This window comes from Oncorhynchus tshawytscha, linkage group LG26, assembly GCF_018296145.1.
Source record: "Oncorhynchus tshawytscha isolate Ot180627B linkage group LG26, Otsh_v2.0, whole genome shotgun sequence".
NCBI classification, from domain to species: domain Eukaryota; kingdom Metazoa; phylum Chordata; class Actinopteri; order Salmoniformes; family Salmonidae; genus Oncorhynchus; species Oncorhynchus tshawytscha.
The window spans coordinates 13,535,643-13,561,176 of NC_056454.1; the positions used below are offsets into that span (position 1 = coordinate 13,535,643).

The 25,534-nt window shown below is 41.7% G+C and overlaps 2 protein-coding genes across 7 annotated transcripts in view; both read right to left on the minus strand.

Annotated features, from left to right (window-relative positions):
* The window catches only part of LOC112225196 (growth factor receptor-bound protein 14), a 69,845-nt gene extending 58,002 nt beyond the window's left edge, over positions 1–11,843 (minus strand). Inside the window, exons 1-2 of one of the 4 annotated variants that reach the window (XM_024388916.2) lie at positions 11,726–11,843; positions 100–314 (exon numbers count right to left, since the gene is read on the minus strand). In XM_024388916.2, the coding sequence (XP_024244684.1) occupies positions 100–278 (179 nt within the window). In that variant the 5' untranslated portion in view covers positions 279–314; positions 11,726–11,843. Of the gene's footprint in view, positions 1–99; positions 315–703; positions 800–11,725 lie in introns of those variants that run through there. The other 3 variants (XM_024388918.2, XM_024388919.2, XM_024388920.2) reach the window with 3 other exon arrangements.
* A 272-nt stretch (positions 11,844–12,115) lies between these two features.
* The window catches only part of cobll1b (cordon-bleu WH2 repeat protein-like 1b), a 34,929-nt gene continuing 21,510 nt past the window's right edge, over positions 12,116–25,534 (minus strand). For all 3 annotated transcript variants that reach the window (XM_024388913.2, XM_024388915.2, XM_024388914.1), the window contains 10 exons: positions 23,598–23,805; positions 23,219–23,444; positions 22,940–22,999; positions 22,654–22,748; positions 22,234–22,476; positions 21,919–22,036; positions 15,755–16,016; positions 15,572–15,657; positions 14,069–15,432; positions 12,116–12,650 (listed from right to left, as the gene is read on the minus strand). In XM_024388913.2, the coding sequence (XP_024244681.1) occupies positions 12,594–12,650; positions 14,069–15,432; positions 15,572–15,657; positions 15,755–16,016; positions 21,919–22,036; positions 22,234–22,476; positions 22,654–22,748; positions 22,940–22,999; positions 23,219–23,444; positions 23,598–23,805 (2,719 nt within the window). In that variant the 3' untranslated portion in view covers positions 12,116–12,593. The remainder of the gene's footprint in view (positions 12,651–14,068; positions 15,433–15,571; positions 15,658–15,754; positions 16,017–21,918; positions 22,037–22,233; positions 22,477–22,653; positions 22,749–22,939; positions 23,000–23,218; positions 23,445–23,597; positions 23,806–25,534) is intronic.

A 25,534-nucleotide genomic window follows, 5' to 3' on the forward strand; every position in this document is an offset into this window, starting at 1 on the left:
TCATTGAAAACATAACTATGACTAAAAAAATTTAAAAAATGTGACACTAAATCACATTCATTCACACACCAGCCATTCCAAAGGAGAAATTAATAATACCTATTCCCCTGGCAGACTGCATTCCTGGAGAGCTGGGCATTTGGTGGTTGTAAAGGACCATGCAAAGGGATGAGGGATGGGCTGGAAAAGCAACTCACATTACCCTTCACTCTCCCAGAAACCCCTGCTTTCTCTCCGAGGCTGCCAGAGGTGTGTACGTCTTCCAGTGTGTTATTCATATCACTCGTGGGGGCCGGCTATATCCAAGGCATCATCTGGAGCAGAGAAAAAGAGACAAGCTGTTGGAATGGAGTGTACGGGGAAGCAGCAGAGTAGAGCACAGTGAGAGGGAGCAAGAGCTAGAAGGGATCCTCTGTCTGCTCACAGCACACAACAAGCCCCTTCGCAAGGCTCATCTGCTGCCCGTGCGACTGGCCCAGTGGGGCAAAACATGATCCACCACAATAAAGTTATTTTTAACTCAATGACTCGCAAATGAGCCCTGGCTTTGACACAGTGGCGTATTAAAATGCATGTACCAACTCTGGGATTTGTTTTCTCCCCCTGGTTTGGTTGTAGTTGTTAATTCTTCCCTCTATTTCTTTGTTTTTTTCCCCCCTCTCCCACTCCCTGGAAAGCAGACTTGCACAGAAAGCACACCTACGCAAAGGGTTGTTAAGTCTGTAACTTAGCGAAGTCGTGAGTCCTGGACGGCTACCAGACTGTAATACCAACTGCTTCTTTTGTCACAGTCTTCGCACCGAGGTCCTGACTGCACTTTCAAACTGAGCCCTGTGCTGGACTGGATGAATGTGGAAGCGGAGAGTATCCCAGCCATGATGTAGTGGGCTGTGTAGGTTATGTCATTCTGTGACAGCCAGCCAAGCATTGTGTGTGTGTGGGCGGGGGGGGTGATAGTTGACGTGATAACAGCTATCTGAAAGGTAACGTGTAACAGAGTTTGGGCTGAGGCTGAGAGGCTACTGTAGATAATCACATGCAGGCAGTCATCATGGTAACATCCGGTAGCAGTACCAGTTTGCTTAGCTTGCTGAAATCTAGACGGCAGAACTTCATTCTATACAAACCATTGCAAAATGTTTCTAACTCCAATTTCTACTTTATTAGTAAGTAGGCTTGTTGTTGGCTGTTGAGGGTGATAATGTTATGTGCTTCAAAACTGAAAAGTGGCCATTATCTGTATAGGAGCAACTTTTCAAAAAGCTACTTAAAATTGCAATAACAAAAAAATGATGGACAATGCTATTAACCCATTTAATCCCATCGGTCACAATAGTGGAAAGAAATGTTTGTAATGTTTGTACTTTACAGGCTCTAGAGAAGATCAACAAATGAGTCATATATTATGCATGAGTAAAAAGGTGTCTAGTATGATTCAGAGAAGTTTAGTATGATTTCTCTAATGGTCTCAAGACCACAAGCATAAATCTCCAAGGTGTACTTTTACAGACATATTGGCACCAGAAGTCTGTATTCAACAGCTTAAAAAAACAAATACATTGTTGGCATTTAAAAATATTTTCTATGTAAATATGTTTAAAAAAGGGTCTAGTTTACAAATGTGCCTTCCATTTTCAATCCATGGAATCAATGACGCTGGAGGTATATGAACATATCTTAGCGGTGTGACCAATGGTGTGACCAATACAGTGGCTCTAACTCATTCATCATAGCAGAGTCTTTATTTTTTTCCCCAGTAGATTGAAGTCGAGTTGGGTTGTGGATATACTTAATCAAGATGATCTTACAGACGTTAATTCATTAGCCTCTACATGCTGTATGTTTAAATCAGTGATTGACTGTAGAAAGTCATATTTTGTCATTTCAGGGGACTCAGGGACTCAGTCAAAGGTGTAGACCTGGTTTGCGGGAGTACTGGAGCTGAGGTGCAGGGGTAGACCTGGTTTACAGTTTATGAGTATCCAGGCTTTGGCACATATTTAGACCTGGCTTAGTTGACTATTGGGGTTCAAGCACAGGTGCAGACTTTGTAGGTATGTAAATTGGAGCTGAATTACAGGTGTACCCTTGTGTGTATAAATATTGGGGCTGAAATGGAGAAGTACACCTATTTTTTTTTTTTTTTGACAATTGGGCCTGACATGTAGCAGTAGATCTGTTAAAACATTAAATAAAATGGAGGTTACACATGCAGGTGTACACCTGGTCTGTAAGAATATTGGGGCTAAAGTACAACTGTAGACCTTGTTTGTATGGATGTTGAGGCTTGGGCACACCTGTTTTATATATGAGCATGCCCATGGATTTACCTGCTTTACGAGTAATGGAGTGTAGAAATACACAAGGCTCATATGGCTGGGTCTGGACGGACGGCTATCGCACATTCAAATCCTCTGGCAACAAGTTTGTGGTAGGAAAAATGGTTTAATGTGGCACGTGTTATAACACTGTACTATGAGTTTATCAATGAAATGACTAGCGTATACAGGTCAGAGATCACAGGCCTAAGATAAGCAAATAACAGGGTTTGGGTGTGTAGCAATTAGCTCCATATGTTACCGTTGGTGACTTGGGGAATACAGGCCTAAGGAAAGTGGGTATCAGGGCCGAGGAGTATTGGAAAAGGAACTGGAGTCTATGAGTAACAAATAGGGCATTTAGGGCTATGATATGGGTATATCGGTATTTGATTGTATCAATATTAAGGAATTGGCATGTGGGTGTTAGGGTCAGGGCATGGGGTGTGTGGGTAAGTGGGCTGTGGTATATAGATATTGGGGCTGAAGAATTGGGGTCAATGTATGTTCATTGTATTATAAGCACATCCATCGGTCACAATTGTGACCGAGAATATAACACTTATTTTTTCTTTTTAACATGCTTTTCAATATTTTGTAAAAAATACAAATCTATGGACTACATGTTAGGGTTACTAATGGCTAGGGTAGGTTACTTTCTAAATGTAATCCGTTACAGTAACTCATGTTTTATTTAACTACGCAAGTCAGTTAAGAACAAATTAATATTTTCAATGACGACCTAGGAACAGTGGGTTAAATGCCTTGTTTAGGGGCAGAACGACAGATTTTTACTTTGTCAGCTCGGGGATTCGATCCAGCAACCTTTCGCTTACTGGCCCAACGCTCTAACCACTAGGCTACTTGCCGTTAAATGTCCAAAATTGTAATCAGTAACATAACTTTTGGATTACCCAAGCTCAGTAACGTAATTGGATTACTTTCAGTTACTTTTATTTATTTCCCCTTGAGGAGACAAAAATGTATATTGAACAACATCTATTGCAGGATAAAGCAATGTTAAAGTTTACATAGCTGGCCATGAATGTATGTTGCATTTTACTTTATGGGTTGGTTATGTAGGCTTCTTCTGTCCAACTCTTTTCTACTACAGATACTAATACAATTAGGCTATATCTTCACCAACGTCGGTCAAATTTCCAGTCATTCCAGTTGATTTAATACCCCTTGATCTTCAAGAAAAGGATTTTGAAATATAGCTTAGCCCAAAATTACCTGAGCATAACTCAAACTAAAAGCTCATTAGCCTACTCTGTTAATGATTTTGTTGTCATGGAGGACTGATTGGTATCGTTGCGTCGTGTTGAAAAATAAATGCTGCTCTCGTGGAATTGCATGCTTTGAGCACTACCGATAAGTGCTATTTGCATGTGAAAGATGAGTGCCGTATGCTGCATTTTCTATAGGACTATTAACTTTTTTTGTTGGTGTCACCTTGATATCTCAACAATTTGCAGATGTTTAAGTCTATGTTAAGTCTGTGCGAGTTTGAGCATGTGTCTGTTAGGCCTGTTTTTTTTTTTTAAATATATATATTTTTTATCAGCACAAACTAGATTGAGCAATAAAAGCCCTACTTGTGGTCTTCATAAATTATAACTTGTTTCTGACAGTATGTGGAGCACAATACCACAGAGGAAGGGAGGAAATCCCTCAAACTTTTATCCGCACTATGCGGTGGTTGCAAGAGCACAATTCTCACTGGCTGTCCATTGGTCGAAAAACATTTGGGTTAAAATACACATATAAACTGAGTGTACAAAATATTGAGGACACCTGCTCTTCCTATGACAAATTGACCAGGTGAAAGCTATGATCTCTTATTGAGGTAACCTGTTAAATCCACTTCAAATCAGTGTAGATGAAGGGGAGGAGACCGGTTAAAAGAAGGATTTTTAAGCATTGAGACATGGATTGTATATGCGTGCCATTCAGAGGATGAATGGGCAAGATAAAAGATTTATGTGCCTTTGAACAGGGTATGGTAGTAGGCGCTGCTGGGTTTTTCAAGCTCAACAGGTTCCCATGTGTATGAAGAATGGTCCACCACCCAAAGGACATCCAGCCAACACAATATTAAAGTGTTCTTAATGTTTTGTAAACTCAGTGTACATTTGTGAACAGCCATCCACAACAACCACAATCTAAGGTGCAAATGGCTAAATGAGAGAGCAGCACTGTGATTCACATCACTGCGCTACTGTATGTAGATTTCAATAATAAGTGTTATCAGAGGCGCACGTAGGCTACACCACTGCTGTTGTCCTTACCTCCAAGAGTTTATTCAAGTTGGATAATCATTGGATGCAGTCAGGGCCATTGGAAGATAATAGCTTGGACTGTAGCCTACAAAAGCCTACTCTTTTCACACAATCCTTCAAAAGGCATTCGGTGTGTCATCACAGTGGTCTCTGACTTGTGGTCAGATTCGCTCAGGCGGAACAAACTTACATTTGTGCCTTTTTTCAATGTTGATTTGAAAAAACAGGAGTCAAATATTTATTGCAAACATACATTATGAATTTAAAAGTAATCCTAGAAGTATTACAATATTTTTGCTGATAAAGTAACAGATTACATTCCCCCCCCCTCATGTATTCGGTAAATTCCAAGGGGAATTTGGTTACATGTCCCACTACCTGAATATCACTTGTTTTGATTAAATATAAGTAATGTTCTGCTTTTTCTTATCACTCGATTCTAGGATTCAAATGGCCCATCACTGTGTCTTTTCACAGTTAACAAAACAAGCACTAAAGGCTTTTCTTGAGAAGGACACTGAGCATCTTTTCCCAGAACATGGCTTCAGTCTCACCCTGAAGAGGCTCCTGTGTCTCAGTGTGCTTCCCAAATGGAAACCTAGTCCCTATATAGTGCGCTACTTTTGACCACAGCCCTCAGGGTCCTCAGTTGTTTAAGCAGCCCCCTAGCAATTCAATGGAAATGAAAGGGAGCTGTGAAAGGGAGCTGTGTGCCTCCAGTAATGCACTCCCAGTGTAAAGGAGCCCGAGCTAACAGCACTGTCACAATAACACAGCTCCACCTGGCTTAGGTTACCTTTTCACTTTAGACACACCATCATAAGAAAGGCTCCCTCTTTGGAGAGCACCACTGACAAAGCACGACACACACAAAAAAAACAACAGGAAACAATAAAATAAATGACATGCTACTGCTGAAGTCTCTGTAAAGGTGAATGTAAACAGTCCCAAGCTTATTCGTCCAATGCATAAGCAGTACGTAAATAGCCTTGCAAAAGCCTTGTGTGAGCCGGAATGGCTCATAGGGCAGAAGCCTCCCGTTTCTGTAGTGTGTAGCAGCTTGATGTACAAGTATACCCCCTGGACAGGACGCAAGTCTATTGCATTAGCGGCACAATAGTGAATTAGCGAGGTAGTGTGTGTGTGTGTGTCAGAGAGAGCACGACAGACAGAAAAGTAAGACAATAAGACAGTAAGAGACAGACTAGTCAAACAATCCAACTGGGGTCCTACAAAAGCAAAGTCTGAGACAAGGACAGGGCAGAGCAGAATGAGCTGTCCAAAAATAACCCTGGCCTGAAACATATTCTTCGGCTATCAGTCAATGCAAATGCTTTCCAATTGTCCCCCACAGTGGCATTTTGTAAATGACGGATCTCTATGGCAAGACGCATCATTCACCCAAATTTGGTCAAAATCGGGCCAGTGGTTTCAAAGATATCGCATGGGTTAGCTAGACTCATATCCCTGAGCATGTGTACCAAATGTCACCACTCAGAGTCAAACAGATCAATAGATATAAATGTACCCATTATTGCGCCACCGTGTGGTCAATATTAAATGTTCTTACATATGTTGAGTCTTGATAGTACTTGCAACGTGTACCAAATTGTGTTACAATACAAATATCCTTTTACTTAACTAGGCAAGTCAGTTATGAACAAATTCTTATTTACAATGACGGCCTACCCCGGCCTCCCCTAACCCAGACATCGTTGGGCCAATTGTGCACCGCCCTATGGGACTCCCGATCACGGCCAGCTGTGATCTAGCACTGAGATGCAGTGCCTTAGACTGCTGCGCTACTCGGGATCCTTGGTTTATATGCATTTATGTGCCAGACCACGCCCAAGTGTTTATTGGTCAAAAGCAGCCATGTTGTTTTAGGTATTAGTCTGGAAAAGTTTGTATTGAGAGACTTTTTTCCATAGATGCCACATATCAAGTTTTGTGCAGATCGGTCCCAGAATAGTAGCATTTTAAGTATTTTTCACAAAATTCTAAATGGCAGACCTCATCAGTCCCTGAGGCAAATGTGTTCCTTGTCCAGAATTTCATGACTAAGTCAAACGAGGTGAGGGGCGGGACATTTCAAAGTTTGTATTTATAGCGCCACCATCTGACCAATCATTGTAATTTTGTAAAAGCCAAATCTCTATGGCAAGGAGCATCATTCACCCAAGTTGTCAAAATCGGGACAGTGCTGTCAGATATCGCGAGTGACTAACGAACGTACGAACAAATGTACGGACGGAGACAGATTCACAGTCCCCTCTCCAATTTCATTGTGGGGGACAACAATAGCTGGTGAAATCCTAAGTACATTCTAGCCTGTGTGGATTATGTATGAGGAGTAATGGTTGAGTAAGATGTTGAGCACTTGTAAATTAACGTAAAGATCACAGGCCAATTATAGAGTAGAGTTGAAGTGGATTTGTCCCTTAACCTAGGATCTAAATTGTTGTCGTCATTGCACACACAGTACATGCACGGAAACAAAGCCATATTAGTGCTGTCTCCCAGAGGTCATATTGCATTCTCATACATTCAGCAGCCCCACAAAGTGATCCCCTCTCAGGACTCGATCCAACACGAAGACTGTCCACAGCATTAGCCTGGCCTTGTTAGAACTGTCTGCCTTGTCTAGCCTACACTCCAGGTTGGGAAAAACAGTGACGTCTCAATGGTTTCTATTTGGAGCTAAGGATAGAGTTTAGCTTTGCTAGATCAACACTGTTATGTACTGTCATTATACGAGTAGTGCTGCTCGTTTCCTAGTCGATTGTTCTTACTGAATATCCTAGTCCCACCCCCCTCACCTAATATTGATGAGTTACATGGGGAGAGCAGGTGAGCTGCAATTCATGCAAAACTAGTTGGTTGAAAATCACAGATGATTTCGTAGGGAAAATATAAGCTTGCAAAGACAAACAAAGCCTAGGTGTCTTTCATCAAGGTGGTGTGGTTTACGTTGTGGCTGAAGAAACAGGAACGGGCTCATAGTGTGACTGACGTCAACATATGATCTAGCCCCTAGACTATGTTCTCATTAGGATATGAAGTAAATAAGCAAACATTATCCTCATAATCATCATGAATTATTTGTCTCTGGAGCAGCATACTCCAAACATGCAAGTGGTACTGTGCTTATGGAAAGTGCAGAAACAGCTATTCTTAGACCGTTACGTAGAAACATAATTACGCATTAGAAAAAAAGCACGTAAGACACAGACTCTCACCCCCATTTGACTTTTACAGAACAACTTACTAAGCAGCCTGACCCCACCTGCTCCCCAGTCCCAGCTGGCTACACTACATCAGCTGCTCTAACGGAGGACCTCGTAGAATTCAAATACCTTTCTAATGCTTCATCCTCTGTTGACGCAGAAAAGGGGAAAGCTATAATACCCCAATCTATCATTTCTTGGAGTCCCGGTTTGATGATTAGAGAGAAATGTTGTATGAGCCATTATGTGTATGACTGATTAGCCAAAACACCTCATGCTGCTAGATGCTAGCAATAGACAAAACCCTGTGACAAAAAAAAAGTTTTAGGAAACTGTTTTAGGCTGTTTTGCTCCAACTCAAGAAGTGCCAAAGCTAAAAGCAGAAGAATGCAATTCTCGATCCAACAGGCAGATTACAGTAATTTAATGTGAAATATAATATTATGTGATATACTCTAATGTTACCGACTTCCAAATTTGTCATGTCTACAGTATGTAGGCAACACTAAAATTACTACTGTAAAGTAATGTAACTACTGGGGGGGGGGCACAAAGAGAGAGAGGAAGAGAGAGCAGGAAAGAGAGAGAGAATCAGATTCTCTACACATTACTGTCTGCAATTTACATATATATAAATACCACCAAGACTTTTGAGGGATTGTCCTCTTCTTTTTGTCCATCTCTGGTGAATTCTATCCCGAGTCGTGGCAGATGAAGAACTAAAGAAAGATATCTGGCACAACACATTCAGTACCAATGATGTCATGAATATTGTCATGCTTCTTGGGTATAATCTAAATAACAGGACCACTCCACACCTGTGATTTGCCAACGTTGACCGTTACTATTGAATAACTCGGTATGGTCTTTTTTCCAGATATAGTTTTACACAAAGTTCTGAAAATACTCCCCAATTAGTAGATAAGACTTTGGCCTTAAAGTATTTTCTCAGTAGATTATTACTATTACCAGAAAAGAGTGACACTTAAAAGTGAAGAACACTCAATATTAACTGATATGATACATTTTTAAGTATAGCACCAAATAATGTGTAAAAGCAACTTAAATTGCTTTACAAATCCCTTCTGAAAACAGGGACAAGACAGCTAAATTCACTGATCCCGGATTTACTGACATGCATGGATAACAGATTTGCCAAAAGAGGCAAAACATTTTTTTTACGGTTCTTCTTTAAAACTGTAATCCTACTCTTAAAAGGATAATCCATGTGGAATAGACTTGGATAGTATTTCAATGGTGTTTTCAAAAAGTACACATTCTGTCTGTCACAGGTGTGATACTGTAACTATACAATACAAGCCTGACTGGTATGCACATCAATGTAAACAGAACCGCATATTTAGTAGGGTTGGACGGTATCCAGATTTACATGCCTTCATACTGTTCCTGTACCATACCAGGGTATACGGTATTACCGGCAGCGCACACAAGAGGAGTTCTTTTTTTGTTTTAGGCTATCAAGTACTTGCTATTTCCCATAGCAGACGCTAGGTAAATGCTAACAAACGCAAGCAAACAAACTAAATGCAAGGACAGATCACCCAGCACATAAAGTTATACAACCATCTCAAAAGGCTACCCACACTTAATCCTGGAGGGGATTGATGGTCTCTGCTGTAACCAAGAAACTTCCTCTTGAAAGCTAGCCACCGATTGCTAGCAAGTTAGCAAAACAAATGCATAACTGGAGCCCTGAGCTGGAGGAAATCTATTTGGCACTTAGATAGTCAACTTGTAGTTATAAGATATTTAGCTGGCAAACATTAGTAGTGAATTTCAAGTGTAACTTGATCACCTCTCTTGTGCTGCTCAACACGAAACATAATTTTGTTCCATGCGCTCTTTGTAAACAAGCATAATAAGCAAAAAAAACATTTAACGACACTATTGAAAAATCATAGTATTTCAAAATACCCCGGTATCCGGTCCAAGCAAAATATTTAGCGATACACTTTTAAATTATTATTATTTTAATTAGCTAAATCCATCAGTTGAGCAAACTGGCATCTGTAAAAAAAAAAAAAAATGTTCTCAGTAAATAAAAATGTTCAGCTGGATCCACTTCAGGGGACTATCACATCATCATATTCCACTGCATAAACTCAGGCATTCAAAAAGACAGGCAAAATACCCAAGAGCATAATAAATTACAGGCTGTAATTTACAGCCTACAATAGTACACTTGTAAACACTCAGACTGCCTGGTGTCCTCAACCACTCTCAATACTGTATATTCAGAGATATCGCTGCTCATTATAATGAAAGATTAAAATGCATCTGTCGAGCACACACTCTTTGCAACTCTAGGAGAAAATACTTGAAAACGTGTAGATAACATTAGCTAAATCTGTACAGCATAGCCTGTTCCCTGAGTGTACAAAAGCTCTAGGCTGAAGAGCTTTTAGCCTCTGAGTGTTTTGCAGGAGATAGGCCGTAAGTGGATATTTTAGAGGTCTCCTTATCAAACTACTAAAAATACACACCCATTCTTGAAGAATTTTATATGAGGCAATAACCTGCAATGAATTTCAAACCTAGTCAGGGTTTGGAAGCAAAATGGTTAAGAAAAAAAACAACATTATTTAATTCCTAACGGCTATGCACCAACTTGATCATGCCTCTTTCAAACTTACTACCTTCAAGACCAAAAGCAAAGACATGATGCTACAATTTAATAATTATTATATTTGACCAATAACAGCTTGACATTTAAGTCATACATTATAAATAATTTAACATTTGTACATAAATATTTTACACATTTAGTCATGGTCAGTTAAGTGCTATAATAGGATACTAATTGTTATTACTTTAGTGACGGTTAGGTGACTGCACCCTATATGGCCTTGTGCTCTAATAATGACAAGTAGGCTAGGCCATATGGATTTCAATGTCGAGCCATGACTCGGTAGGTTCATACAAACAACAGCCAGATGGCAGTAGTATGGTATTGAAGTGACATATTACGGTAGTCTGTGTGAAATAAAGCGCTAGAATAGTCTATTTGTAATATTCATCATGACAAAGTTGTAGTTTTTTATCGGTTTGTTTTTGCTGAAAATGGTTGAAATTACGTTTTGAATTGTGAATGTATAATGAAGGGTTACAGCCTTTAGTTGTATTTTCCCATAACCTTTCAATTTCCATTTAAGATGCAATATGCAGAAATCGTTCCGCCATTTACTGGTTGCTAAAATTCGATTTGTCCGCCTAAATTCAGTTTATGTGCCAAAACAAGCAGTCATTGTGTAGAGAATCCTTGTACCGTCTAAACCGCTGTGATATACAATATTTTGGGTTATGTAAAATTTATTTTCAACTGCTTGATGCTGGTTTACAAAACCGAAAGTAAATGACGCAAAAACTAAAAACTTTAAAGAGGGGGGGCGGTCATGAAGGAAACAATAGTATACTGGGCGGTGGAAGGGCTGCAGGAATGCCCACATGCAGGAACGTCCGAATTGTGGGCTGCAGTTGCACACTAGATTCTTAGACTTGTTATCAATTAGAATGATGGATCTATAACTCAATTTCTATGTTAATTTGCTCCGGTTGCCAAAAAAGTGACATTGTAGCTTTTAAAAGGCTACATTATTTCACCTCAGCCTCTTATGACATAGCCAAGACAGGTAGGCTGCACGTGTTTTACCTTTATGGTCACATTAACATGCATCACACACATCGTCTGTCAGAAAATAAGATTACGAGTCAACATATTCGAAGGACATTAAAAACACAATGGATAGGTCGAGGACACCATGTAACCATCGACATTAACATAATTACACAGTAGGCTAGCTATACTCTTTCTCGATATAACTCAAACAATTAGACAATGCCGGCGCTACCTAGAACATGGTTTATTGTAACATAATACCTGCCGCTCGCTGAAATAGCACTGTTACTGCATATCGCTTCCTCTCTCGTCTTCATCCCTGTCTTTGAGGTGTTTGCTCATCTAGTCCACGCGTTCTCCCTAGACAGGTGTTTATATTTACGTATGCGTTACGTCATGCACAGCCCTCACGTTTTACCTGAGAGGGGTCTGGCGCTGAGATCCGGACTGAAAAATGGTTCAATCTTGTAGAGAGAAGAATCAGCTTACTTTTTATGGGATGTTGTTTTGTACCGTTTAATTGTAGTTGAAGCATGCTTCGTTTCAGTTACGGGACCTTTTGTACTTTTAATAACATGAATTGTCTAGTGTATATGATTTGGTTGCAATTAGTGTTTAAGTCATTCAGAAAATAGTCAGTGAGATACACTCTTTGATTGTCAATAGTTTAATATGCTGTGAATGTAACTTTAATTCATAACAGAGAAATACTTTACATACCAGTGTATGTCCGGGCACAGCTTTATCAAAACCAAATGAGTAACATAAAATAAAATAAATGGACTGAGGAATTTATAAGTACCACTTTCAGGTCAGTCCAATTATTGACCTCTTCAAAATGGTAGACAGTACTAAATAGGCTACTGTATTTTCTCAATGAAAATTACAACTCAATATTAAAACTAATAATATACATTTGTTGGCAAAATAAGACAGCTGAAAAGTCCAATATGAATCACATTTCAAACACAATTGGGAATAATACATAAAATTATTTCATAACATCAAAATTATATGTGGAGGACATAAATTACTGTATCTCATAACAAAACAGAAAAAGTAGTCTTCTACAGTGTGTAGGTTGTTGTTAAGACTAGCAACCAAGGTCTTAAAACTATCAAACAAAGTTTTATTCTTCTTTCCTGGGCTCAGGCACTGACAGACTCGAGGGCAGGACATCAGGCTCCTGAAAATACAACAAAAAAAAGAAGAGGGAACTTGAAACTTAACGCAATTATACATACTACATTCATGTAGTCTGAGAAGGACAAAGGCTTGGAGCTTCAGGGAAGGGGACAGCCAGTGACATGGCTGTTCAGATGGCAGGCCAGAGTGACGCTGAGCAACGCCTCAGTACGTGTGGAAAGGAGCTGAGAAGCAAAGGATCATTAGAGACATCTACAGTAAGCACTAGACTGTCACATAACATGGTGTTAAGTGGTGAGGGAGTGTCATATTACAGTAAGCAGTCTATGACACTGTCGCAGTCCCTCCCCACTTAACACCATATTATGTGACAGTCTAGTCCTTACTGTAGATGCCTCTGTTGACCCTTTGCTTCTCAGCTCCTCTCCACACGTACTGTGGCGCCGCCCAGGGTCACTCTGGCCTGCCATCTGAACAGTTATGTCATTGGCTGGGACACTGCACGGGTCCCCCACTCCCTGGAGCTCCAAGCCTTTGTCCTTCACCCAATCGCTATTGTCACTGCCCTGTGCTCAGCGGAGAAGACACAATGTACACAATCAATCATGACTCAGAACTGAGTGTGCCAGTCAATACAGAGAAACTCGAAAGAAGACACTGCTGTACCTGCTTTAGATACATCAACCACCAGTACACCACGGTATAGGCCTGGTACAGAGAGTCCTTCAGGAATAACTATGGTAAAAGACGTGCGCTCAGGCTATTCACAAGGAGATACAAAGTGTGGCTCCCCAAGGACAGGCACATCATTGACACGCAGGCACACCGGCCCACCGGCCCAGTCTCTGATGGAGGGGACGTGTCATAGGTCAAGGTGTCTAAGAGGTTGGATAAGCAGCTAGGATTGTTTACCAGGCCACACTGGGGGGGAAAAAAAACACACACCCAACCTAGAAACAAAAGCTCATTGTAGTGTGCTAATTCCATTGAGAGAAAATTGTATATACATTCTCAGAGGAGTACACCTCCCCTTTCCTGTGTTATTCAAAAGTCTCAAAGCTGACCCTAGAGGACATGGGAAAACAGCAGACTGAAGAGTTCATCTGAGGGTAGTCAAATGTTTAAAGATAGCACAGACAGTGAAACATGGATCACTTTTAAATCATCTTGTGAAGAGAGATTCAATTCTACTGCAAAGTATTTTTAAAGGTAGTCCTATGCTTTGAACTTCAATACAAGTATCAAAGCAATCAACATTTGAGCCTCTGAATTTTAAGGGAAAAGCAACTTTCATTGAGCTGCGAAGATACACTATCCTCGTTTAGAAATGAATTGAATTAGATCAATATCCAGATTCCCACTGTATGTTCTAATATAGAGAATATAATAGTCCCTGGTCAGCTCATTGGATGGCTTCTAATAGAAAGAACATGACACAAAACATCTGCAACTACTCACCTTATCCCCATCTGTTCCTTTAGGATCTTTAACAAAAAAGCTGCTTGTGATTGGGTAGAATGGTGGCGAGCAAGGAGATGGTGAGGTGGACCCAGTGGATAAGGACTGGGACCTTTTGACTGCCGAAGATACAGCTTGGGCAAAGCGGGATGGGGTAGTAGGAGAGTAGGGTTTGGGAGCAGTAAAACTCCTCAATTTCTCCAGGCTCAGTCCTGGGGATGGGGGCGCCCTGACGGGACTGGGCCGTGGAGGGGGCACACTTCTGCTCTCTTCTTCCTTTGGCCTCAGCTCCACCTCAACTATCTCAGCGCCCTCTGATGTCTCCTCGTCCCACTGCACCGGAGGAGGAGGAGGGGGGAAGCTGCCTCCTACTGGCTGCAGGGCCTGCCCTGCTGCTGCTGCCACTACACTGCCTGGAGCCTCCCTCTGGCCAGCGTCAGGACTGGCACTCAAACGTTTCACTGCAGCCGAGGTAACGTAAAACCCAGGTGTTCTTTTGTGCTGTGGCAAACGGAAAGAGCCAGGCTTGGGTTTAGTTGCGGGTGGAATTCTCATCTCCTTGACCTCTGCTATGGAGCCTGCTTGGTCTCCACCACTAGCAGGGGATGGAATCTTGTCATCTCTTGCAATAGTTATTGTCGTCGGTGTTGAGGGGGAGTGAATAGACTCGATCAGGTTGCCATTTACAGTGCTCTCACTAGTAGTAGTGCTGTGGACTTGCTGAGACTGATAGTCTTCCCGAGGTACAGTAGACGGCAGCTCTGTCTGTTGTGTTCTGACCTGTAGCTGCTCAGCCTCTTTGAGTTCAAGTGAACCAATATCTACTTCCTTCTCTAGAGCCACATAAGGGGACTCCAACGTTAGCTCCACCTCAAAGTATCTCAGTTTCTCCAGAGTCTTCTGAGGCACGATAGTGTACGTAGTCATCCCCACCTTGGGGATGTAGTCCCTGGTCAGCTCATTGGATGGCTTCGGTGGGGCCGGGGCACTTTGAGTGGATGTTTGGTCCCGATGGGCTGCTGAGGAAGGAGATAAGGCAGGTGTGATGGGTTCAGCAGTGGTCAGCAGCTTCTCTGTGGATGTGGACATGTCCCTCTTCTGGCCCACCGCTCCAGGGGTAGAGGCTTTGGCAGGGAGACAGGGGGTGCTGGTGGCCGCTGGTGGTTCACCACAGGAGGGGTCAGTGTCCAGTTGATCGGAGGCCTGTGTTCCTGTGCTCTGTGTCACTGGCTGGGTTGCTGGTGGGCTGATAGTAGGAGAGCTCTCAGTACTACATTCACCTTTGGCCCCATCTTGTGTTGTGGAATCTTCACATGGCAAACCTGTCTGGTCACTTATTTCCTCTGCTTGGCATGGAGGGCTTTCTGGAGAACATAAAAAACATGATTTAGTACAAAGTAGACATGGATTTTGCCACATTGCTTCTAAAGCTATAGCATTACATCCATAGTTAACGCATTAGGAACTTGATGTATTTGAATTCATCACTACTTGTAAACCTACCAGCACCTTCTGTTTCAGATGTGTCCATCCCCACACTCAGCATGGGAACCGTGCACTCAGCGTTGTTCACCATGCTGTGGACTAGTCTGTCAAAAACAGGAGTTAAGAAAAGCAATGCAAAAAACCGAAGTCAAAGATGCACTACTTCATTCATAATGTAGGACTAACTGCTAGAGTTCGTACTTGCCATCTGAGGACAGATCACAAGACTGATCTTCCCCCACTGGGCACTCGCTCTCAGACAGTGGGGAGGTCTCCATCTCAGCATGTGGGGCGTCCGGGGATGGAGAGAGACCCTCGGTTCTCTCAGAGTCCCCGGAGATGTCTGCTGTTGATAGGTTAAGGCTACTGTCGTCCTCCTGGACATCACTCATAGAGTCTAGGATCACAGAGGCAGTGGTCTCCTCCTGCTCCACAATCTCTTCCAGTGTAGTAGGTTGGCCACCTGCAGCACAACAGGATGGAGATGACAAAGGACAGAGTGAAAAGGAAGCCTGTACAGAATAAAAAAATATACCAAAACATGCATCCAGTTTGCAACAAGGAACTAAAGTAATACTGAAAAAAATATGGCAAAGCAATTAACTTTGTCCTGAATGCAAAGTTATGTTTGGGGCAAATCCAATACAACACATTACTACTCTCCATATTTTCAAACATAGTGGTTATGGGTGTAATCGTTAAGGACTGGGGAGTTTCAGGATTAAAAAGAAACAGAATGGAGCTAAGCACAGGCAAAATCTTAGACAAAAAACCTGTTTGTCTGCTTTCCACCAGACACTGGGAGATGAATTTCCCTTTCAACAGGACAATAATGAAAAACAAGGCCAAATCTACACTGGAGATGCTTGCCAAGAAGACAGTGAATGTTCCTGAGTGGCTGAGACACAGTTTTGACTTAAGTCTACATAATACTCTGTGGCAAGACCTGCAAATTGTTGCCTCGAAATGATCAACAACCAATTTGACAGAGATTGAATAATTTTGAAAATAATAAATGGGCAAATGTTGCACAATCCAGGTGTGGAAAGCTCTTAGAGACTTACCCAGAAAGACTCAGAGCTGTAATTGCTGCCAAAGGTGCTTCTATAAAGTATTGACTCAGGTGTGTGAATACTTACAGTACCATGAAAAAGTATTTGCCCCATTTAAAATGCTCTACCTTTGCAAATGTTTGATACTGAATGTTATCAGATCTTCACCAAAATATATAATATTAGACAAAGGGAACCTGAGTGAACAAATAACGCTACAATTACAGTACATACTCATTTTGTTTATTATTTCATAAACAAAGTTCAAATCAAATCAAATTTTATTTGTCACATACACATGGTTAGCAGATGTTAATGCGAGTATAGCGAAATGCTTGTGCCTTTAGTTCCGACAATGCAGTAATAACCAACAAGTAATCTAACTAACAATTCTAAAACTACTGTCTTATACACAGTGTAAGGGAATAAAGAATATGAACATAAGGATATATGAATGAGTGATGGTACAGAGCAGCATAGGCAAGATACAGTAGATGGTATCGAGTACAGTATATACATATGAGATGAGTATGTAAACAAAGTGGCATAGTTAAAGTGGCTAGTGTTACATGTATTACATAAGGATGCAGTCGATGATATAGAGTACAGTATATACGTATGCATATGAGATGAATAATGTAGGGTAAGTAACATTATATAAGGTAGCATTGTTAAAAGTGGCTAGTGATATATTTACATAATTTCCCATCAATTCCCATTATTAAAGTGGCTGGAGTTGAGTCAGTGTCAGTGTCAGTGTGTTGGCAGCAGCCACTCAATGTTAGTGGTGGCTGTTTAACAGTCTGATGGCCTTGAGATAGAAGCTGTTTTTCAGTCTCTCGGTCCCAGCTTTGATGCACCTGTACTGACCTCGCCTTCTGGATGATAGCGGGGTGAACAGGCAGTGGCTCGGGTGGTTGATGTCCTTGATGATCTTTATGGCCTTCCTGTAACATTGGGTGGTGTAGGTGTCCTGGAGGGCAGGTAGTTTGCCCCCGGTGATGCGTTGTGCAGACCTCACTACCCTCTGGAGAGCCTTACGGTTGTGGGCGGAGCAGTTGCCGTACCAGGCGGTGATACAGCCCGCCAGGATGCTCTCGATTGTGCATCTGTAGAAGTTTGTGAGTGCTTTTGGTGACAAGCCGAATTTCTTCAGCCTCCTGAGGTTGAAGAGGCGCTGCTGCGCCTTCTTCACGATGCTGTCTGTGTGAGTGGACCAATTCAGTTTGTCTGTGATGTGTATGCCGAGGAACTTAAAACTTGCTACCCTCTCCACTACTGTTCTATCGATGTGGATAGGGGGTGTTCCCTCTGCTGTTTCCTGAAGTCCACAATCATCTCCTTAGTTTTGTTGACGTTGAGTGTGAGGTTATTTTCCTGACACCACACTCCGAGGGCCCTCACCTCCTCCCTGTAGGCCGTCTCGTCGTTGTTGGTAATCAAGCCTACCACTGTTGTGTCGTCCGCAAACTTGATGATTGAGTTGGAGGCGTGCGTGGCCACGCAGTCGTGGGTGAACAGTCTGAAAAAGTAATTACCCCTTCCACTCAATAACAGGTTGTGCCACCTTTAGCTGCAATGACTCCAACCAAACGCTTCCTGTAGTTGTTGATCAGTCTCATGTCGCTGTGGAAGAATTTCAGCCTACTCTTCTATGCAGAACTGCTTTAACTCGGCAACATTTGTGGGTTTTCAAGCACGAGCTGCTCGTTTCAAGTCCTGCCACAACATCTCAATTGGGATTAGGGCTGGACTTTAACTAGGCCATCCAAAACTATTTTTGTTTTTGCTTTTTAGCCATTTTCATGTAGACTTGTGTGTTTTGGATCATTGTCTTGCTGCATGACCCAGCTGCGTTTCAGCTTCAGCTCACAGACGGATGGCCTGACATTCTCCTGTAGAATTCTCTGATACAGAGCAGAATGCATGGTTCCTTCTATTAAGGCAAGTCGTCCAGGTCCTGAGACAGCAAAGCATCACCAAACCATCACACTACCATGCTTGACCGTTGGTATGAGGTTCTTACTGTAGAATGCAGTGTTTGGTTTTCGCCAGGCATAATGGGACCCATGTCGTTCAAAAAGTTTAACTTTTGACTCATCTGTCCATAGAACATTCTTCCAAGAGTCTTGATGATCATCCAGGTGCCTCCAGGTGATTTTTAACAAACTTGAGTCAACTTTTTGGACGAGATGGGTTTCATGTCAGGCAAATATAGACATCGGCCCGATGTCTAGTTTAACGCAGGTGTGCAAAACCGATGTCAAAGCTGACGTACCTACGTTATATTAGGTATGCACATGACGTAATGACGCCATGGAAAATTTAGCACAACACAGCATTCCTAACCTGGCCCACAATGTCTGCTGTGTGGATCGAGCAGTCAACAAGTCGAGCAGTTATTTGAAAGAGTAAGAACATTTCAGCAAGACAACTAAAACGTCAAGATAATGAAATTCATTGCACTTGACAATCAACTGTCGTGTCGGGGGTGATGTTGGCTTTCGCCGACTAGTCGAGCACCGGTACACACAATAAAGTGCGCTATTTTTCAGATGTTGCCCTACCGGAGTTACACAATAGTGGCGTCACTGCTATTAGCTTCACGACTGACATTTGGACCAGCAATATCAGCCCCATGAGCATGCCGAGTCTGACAGCACAGTGGGTCGTTGAGGATTTCGTACTGAGGAAGGTCGTATTGCATGCTCATGAATGTGCTGGTTGTCATACCTCTGCTGACATTTCAATAGCATTTGAGGACATGTTTGAAACAGGAACACACCAGTGTGCTCCATTCAAACAACTGATTTGAGAAAGAACCTCATCAACTGCGCTTGCAGCAGACGTGATACCCTCTGTCATGGCATTGAAACGCCTGCTCAACAAAACTGCCGACACAGGCTGTGAACAATTCAGTGGCATTCTCTCTTTACTGTGTCACCACCATGCTCGATGCTATGTACCAAGACCGCTACTTCGATGCAGACAAGAAACAAGGTTTACGTGAAATGTTACATACACAGCTGGAGAAGATGGAAATGGGCACAGTGACAGTGCGCACAGAGGAAGAGAGGCTGCGGACAGACAGAGCTGAAACTTCACTGCTTGGCATGTTTGATGAAATCCTGGTTGAGAATGAAACGACTTAACAAATAAACAACGAAACAGCAAGTAAGTGAAAGAAATAGGTTTTGATTATGTTTTACTGGTAATGGGGACATAAGTAAATTCCCCCCAAAATTACTTTTTGGACAGTGTGGTGTGTGTAACCTTTATTTAACTAGGCAAGTCAGTTAAGAACAAAATCTTAATTACAATGAAGGCCTACCCTGGTCAAACCCGGACGACGCTGGGCCAATTGTACACCGCCCTATGGGACTCCCAAACACAGCTGGATGTGATACAGTCTGGATTCGAACCAGGGACTGTAGTGACACCTCGTGCACTGAGATGCAGTGCCTTAGACCGCTGCGTCCATGTGTGTGTGTGTAGACTATTTAAAATGTACTAGAATGCATAAAAGGCAGCTAAAATGTTAAATATTGGTTCAATCGTTTTTTTTTGGCAAGGAAAATAATGGTATTGGCCAAAAATGTCACTAATTACTAAAAATGTCACTAATTACTAGTGTCACTTTCACACAACAGCGAACATAATATTATTGTGTTCGGGATACTTCAGACAAGTGAATTGAGCTTAATGAAGACATCTAGCATCTCATATTCCCCTCTAGTTCTTCCCTCGGCACTTCAAGGCCATCACAGGGAAACAGAGAGCAGAAGGAATATTCAGCAGGCTGGTTATACAAAAGCTGAGACTCCTCACTGTGCAGTCTGATGTCGAACTAAAATGAACAGCCGTGGGACGTCAGGGAGAGACATCCAGAATCTGGGCTTGATCGTTCTCTGCGAATTCGATTATGTGAAGCCAGCGGGGGAGGGAGGGCAGATGTAGCAATACAAGCAGAGAGCAGTCACATCTTTTATTCATACGATCTGGGATAATTGGCTAGTGTAGTATTCAAATACTGAACGTACAAATTACGTTTCTATGAAATACACGCAGGTCTGACAACACCAGGAGTTGACGTGTGGAAAGCATAACAGGAGACTTTAAACATGTTACAAAAGACTGGAACAGAGCGGAAACAAGTATCAAAAGAGCCATTTGAAAATGCAAAAACACAATTCAGAATAAACAAGAGGATGATGGCTAGATCCAACGCAAAGTCTCCCGGGGCTGTCTGTATTGCTGAACGACTGGGAGTGATTAGAACGTACTTCATGTATATTTAAAACTTTAAAAAGATCACTAAAGATCATTCCTCTCTCACAGAAAGCATGCAACCCAATCTAAGCTAGTTAGTAACAGGTATAACCAAAAGCCGGTATTCAATCAATAGCAGGTAGTGGATTTCCGGATAGTCCATTCCAACCTGTTCCCCTTGAATAACAGTGTGTCTGATTTCCATCACTTTATAATCATAAACCCATAGAAATCCATGCATTGGATCAAAAGTCTGGAAACGGTCGTTCAATGTATCGCAACTAAGTAATGCATGTATTTACGTCTGTATTGTTGTGTTCAAGAGTGTATTTTGTTTGACCAATTTGATCATATTGGAGGTGTAAACACGCAGCAAGAAAATCAACAGGACACATTCATCCGATTGGTGGAACGTGTGGGAAGGAGAAGCAGCAGGCCAGCGCAGGTAGAGGAGATGCTTGAGGAGGAGGTGAAAGAGGCAGCAGAGCAGAGTGGGTAGGAGAGACAACAGGAAGCTTGCGCCAGCGCAGAATCTCCCTCGGGCACTAAAGTCTGGTGACGCGCAGGCTGCAAGTTTAGGAGGGAGGAAGTACTGATAGAACGTGGTGTTTACCCTTATGGAGGAACATATATATATATTTATTATCTCTCCCATGAGATCACAAAATGTTTTGCTTTTCTGAATTGTATTCAAACTCTCGAGTACTGAAGGCTCCATAAGTGTAGCTATTTCATTCTGTAACTGTTTCATATTGACCACTAGGAGGCATTGGAGTCAAATACAATGACTGCAACTCCCACTGATCAATCATTGGTCTTATTTACTATTCTCAGTTGTTGACTTTAGAGACCAAAGTACAATATCTGTACTCAAGGTCTCAAACCAGAAGAAAGAGCAACTAAATCACCAACATCCCAAAAAAAAAACTTTTCAGGTAACTCCACCAATGTAAGAAACTACACCTGAAATACAGTATCTAGACAGGGGCTTGAGCACAAGCCAATTCAATACAGTACATATGAATTCATTGAAACCACTCTTACCTCTATCTAGCAAAGTTTCATCTTGGACAACCACTCCAGGAGATGCGGGGGGTGGAGGAGCCTTGCGCTTTGTCCTCTTCAGTGAAGACTCTGTTCTGCGACTCAGACCAGTCGTCATCTCCACAACAGAAGAGGAAAACGAGTTAGTTGAAGTATGCAAAGAAGTAACCTACCTGAAATGATTGATTTGCTTGTCTAGGATTTCAATTTTAAAAATGCATCATGAGCCATTTCTCTGGACATACTAATAACTACCTTTACAAATAGACCTGGTAAAGCCAGAACACAGGTCCAGTCGGGTTGAGTCCCACTCACCTGGTCACCATCCGTTTGGGTTTCGGGCTCCGAGGCGGAGATGGACCTCTGGCGATGGCTGAGGTTAGAGGGGGGGCTCTGGGACACCAGCATTGGTGGCAGAGGGGCCCGTCTCTTCTTTGACATGTCAGAAGGCATGGTGCTGCAGTTGAATGTGGAGGAGTGGGCACTGAGTGAGCTCATGCTGAGAGGTCGAGGCCTGCTAGGGAAGACTGGGGACGCCGGGGCACTGGCAGTCATTCCCTTCAAAGAGCAAACAAACATCCAATCAGATCCTGATCAAAGGCCTGTTTTCTGCAGTAAGCAAAGAGAAAACTATCCAATCACATGGCTGTGACAATATCCCCATGCCCCACCCACACACACACATTTAACTCATAAATCAGCCAAAACTGACCTGTAAATGAACATAGTACACACCTGCTCAGGTTTCTTCTTACTTCTCCTGAATAGACTGAACAATCCCTTGTTTTCTTTCTCCTTCTGGATTTTATCTTTGCTGGGTGGAATGGTATCTGTTAGGAATATACAGATCCCGGCCATTTCACTGTTGTATTCTGCGCACGTGACAAATACACTTTGATTTGATCTTACTGACAACGTTTCTTAAATCTCTGTCAAAAGTATTGATGAACTTCAAATGCATAATGTCACTGGTAAATAGAAATCGCAAAACTAAAACCCATGTAAAATCATGTTACATTACCTAGATGACCTTGGTGAGTTGGTGTAGTAGGTGAGGCAGGTACATCTGCTGAGTACATAGCTATGGAAGAGAAGGTGGAAATTATATGCGGTAGTAAATGCACCTGTGTAATTGTAAAATGAATGAATGGTGAATAGTGTTTATTCAGAATAAGTCTCTTGTTGACAGACTTAACACACAAGATTTGGCTCTGGGTGCCGAGATTAGTTCAGAATGTATGGCAATTATTCAGATTGATGAATGTTTCGAAGGCTGATGGTTTTAAAGAGAAGCCCTTACCTTTTGTGTCCCTTGCATATATCTCCCTTATTGCAAAATCATTGAGAGAACAGGTCAAATCCAAAGGATCCTCAGATTGGGCATCTCTCAATAAAAGTGTGCTCTGTCGGTCAAATTCACATTTGTCACAAATAGCTGGTAAGAGGTCTTCAAGGGGGACTCGAGGGCTGACTCTTAGTATAGTCTTCTGGGTCTTTTTATAGTTTATTACCAGACGGACAGTTGCCTGAAGAGTCAAAGCAATTAGATTATCAGAACTCATGACTATCCTCATTAAAAACTGCCAGAAAAACATAGATCTATCATTTCATAATAGACATTACAAGATAAAGCAATTATTTTAACTAGGGCATTTCTACCACAGATGTCTCAACTGTACCTCTGGCATCTGAGGGCCAGGCTTCTTACTCTTTTCCTCCATTCCTTTGGGCTTGAGCAAAACCTTCTCTGCCTCTAGGGCCCCGATCAAAGCGTTGGGTTTGAACTTGATGTGGTTTCTGTTGGTGGTGACGAGCTCTATAGTGTGGCCTGATGGGTTCAGGTGGTACTTGGCACAAAGCATGACTAACAAATCCATCATAGGCTTGCTGAAAAACACAAAAAGGTTAGTAGTAATAATCGTCCAAGCTAAGGATCAAAGGCTGTGTGTATCGAGAAAACACTGAACTTTTGTGTGGGAATTGCAAATGCCAAGGAGAAACTACTCTCACGAAAGTAGATGCTATCACAGAAGACTGTTACACTCTACGTAATAATAATGCATTATTACACTAGTTTTTCACAGTGATAAAGCTTTGCACAAGGAGCTGTCAGTTTGTGCTTCACACACAACTGTTGGTGATGTGGAAAACCATTTAGCAACAGCATCCACACAAAGCTATGCAGCAGTTTCCAAATTCCCAGTCTCTGGAAATATAATACCAAAAGTTTAATCCTTATCATAATGAGTTCACTGTGCTCTGTAAAATAAAAGAGGGTGAAGAATTTGATGCTTAATCCGTGTATATTAAAAGTTGGTCTTGATTAAAGCTAGAGAGGGCAAGGGGCACAATATACCAATGGAGTATTTGAGTCTTGCAAAAATAGAAGAATGATATCTTGAGTAAACTTCGGTGATGGCGAGTGAAGAGTGTGGGCCTGTAGTTTCATACCAGGACACAAAGTCCTTGTTCTGAAAAACAACAAAGCCCTTTGACTGTGAGATATTCATCTCATGTTTGTCTGATTAGTTTTGGTCTCAGCTGAATTGGTGTGGATGAGAGTTTCATCGTCCAGACTTCATAAGACTAACTTTCATGAAATGTGTGTGCAGGGGGCCTGTAGTAAATTACACAGTCTACATGTATTAATCTTAGCTAATTCTCTAAAGTCTAAGATGAGGTTGGGGGGGGCTTTTAGAAACTGACATGAATTTGTTTTAAGACAGTCATACCATGGATCATTTAGCTATTTGATATTTAAATTTAGGAACACTTTAGGTATCAATGAAAATATATTTTGAATTTTTGCATATATACAATTTCTCCAATAAAACCAAATCCCATAGAAACACATTGAACTACACATTCATAAATGGCAAGAGAGACATTCCTTATGATTTATTTTTTAACTACGGTTTAAGTGTGTCCTATATATAGGATATATATATATTTTTTTACACATATTTAAACCATAAAATGTGATTACTGGGCCTAAAACGTAAATAACATTATTAAACCTTAGCAAGTGGAAAGGAATCAGCCACATCATAATTAATGCAATTAATTTGCAATTAATAGTGCAAGTACTGTTAACCAAAACCACAGCTTTTACAGCACCACCTACAATATCTGACTCAGAGAGATAGGACATTACAGTAGAGCCTTGGAAAGATGATGTAATGGTAGGATGTGCAGTACTCATATACCATTTTATACTGAATAAAAAAATATACGTAACATGCGACAATTTCAAAGATTTTACTGAGTGACAGTTCATAGAAGAAAACCAGTCAATTTAATTAAATAAAATCATTAGGACCTAATCTATGGATTTCGCATGACTGGGAAGGGGCAGAGCCATGGGTGGTCCTGGCATGGTATCACGTGGCCTGCAGTTGAGAGGCCGGTTGGATGTATTGCTAAATTCTCTAAAACAACATTGGTGGCGGCTTATGGTAGAGACAGGAACATGCAACTCTCTGGCAACTGCTCTGTTGGATATTCCTGAAGTCAGCATGCCAATTTGCATGCTCCCTCTCAACTTGAGACATCTGTGGCATTGTGTTGACAAAACTGCACATTTTAGAGTTGCCTTTTATTCTCCCCAGCACAAGGC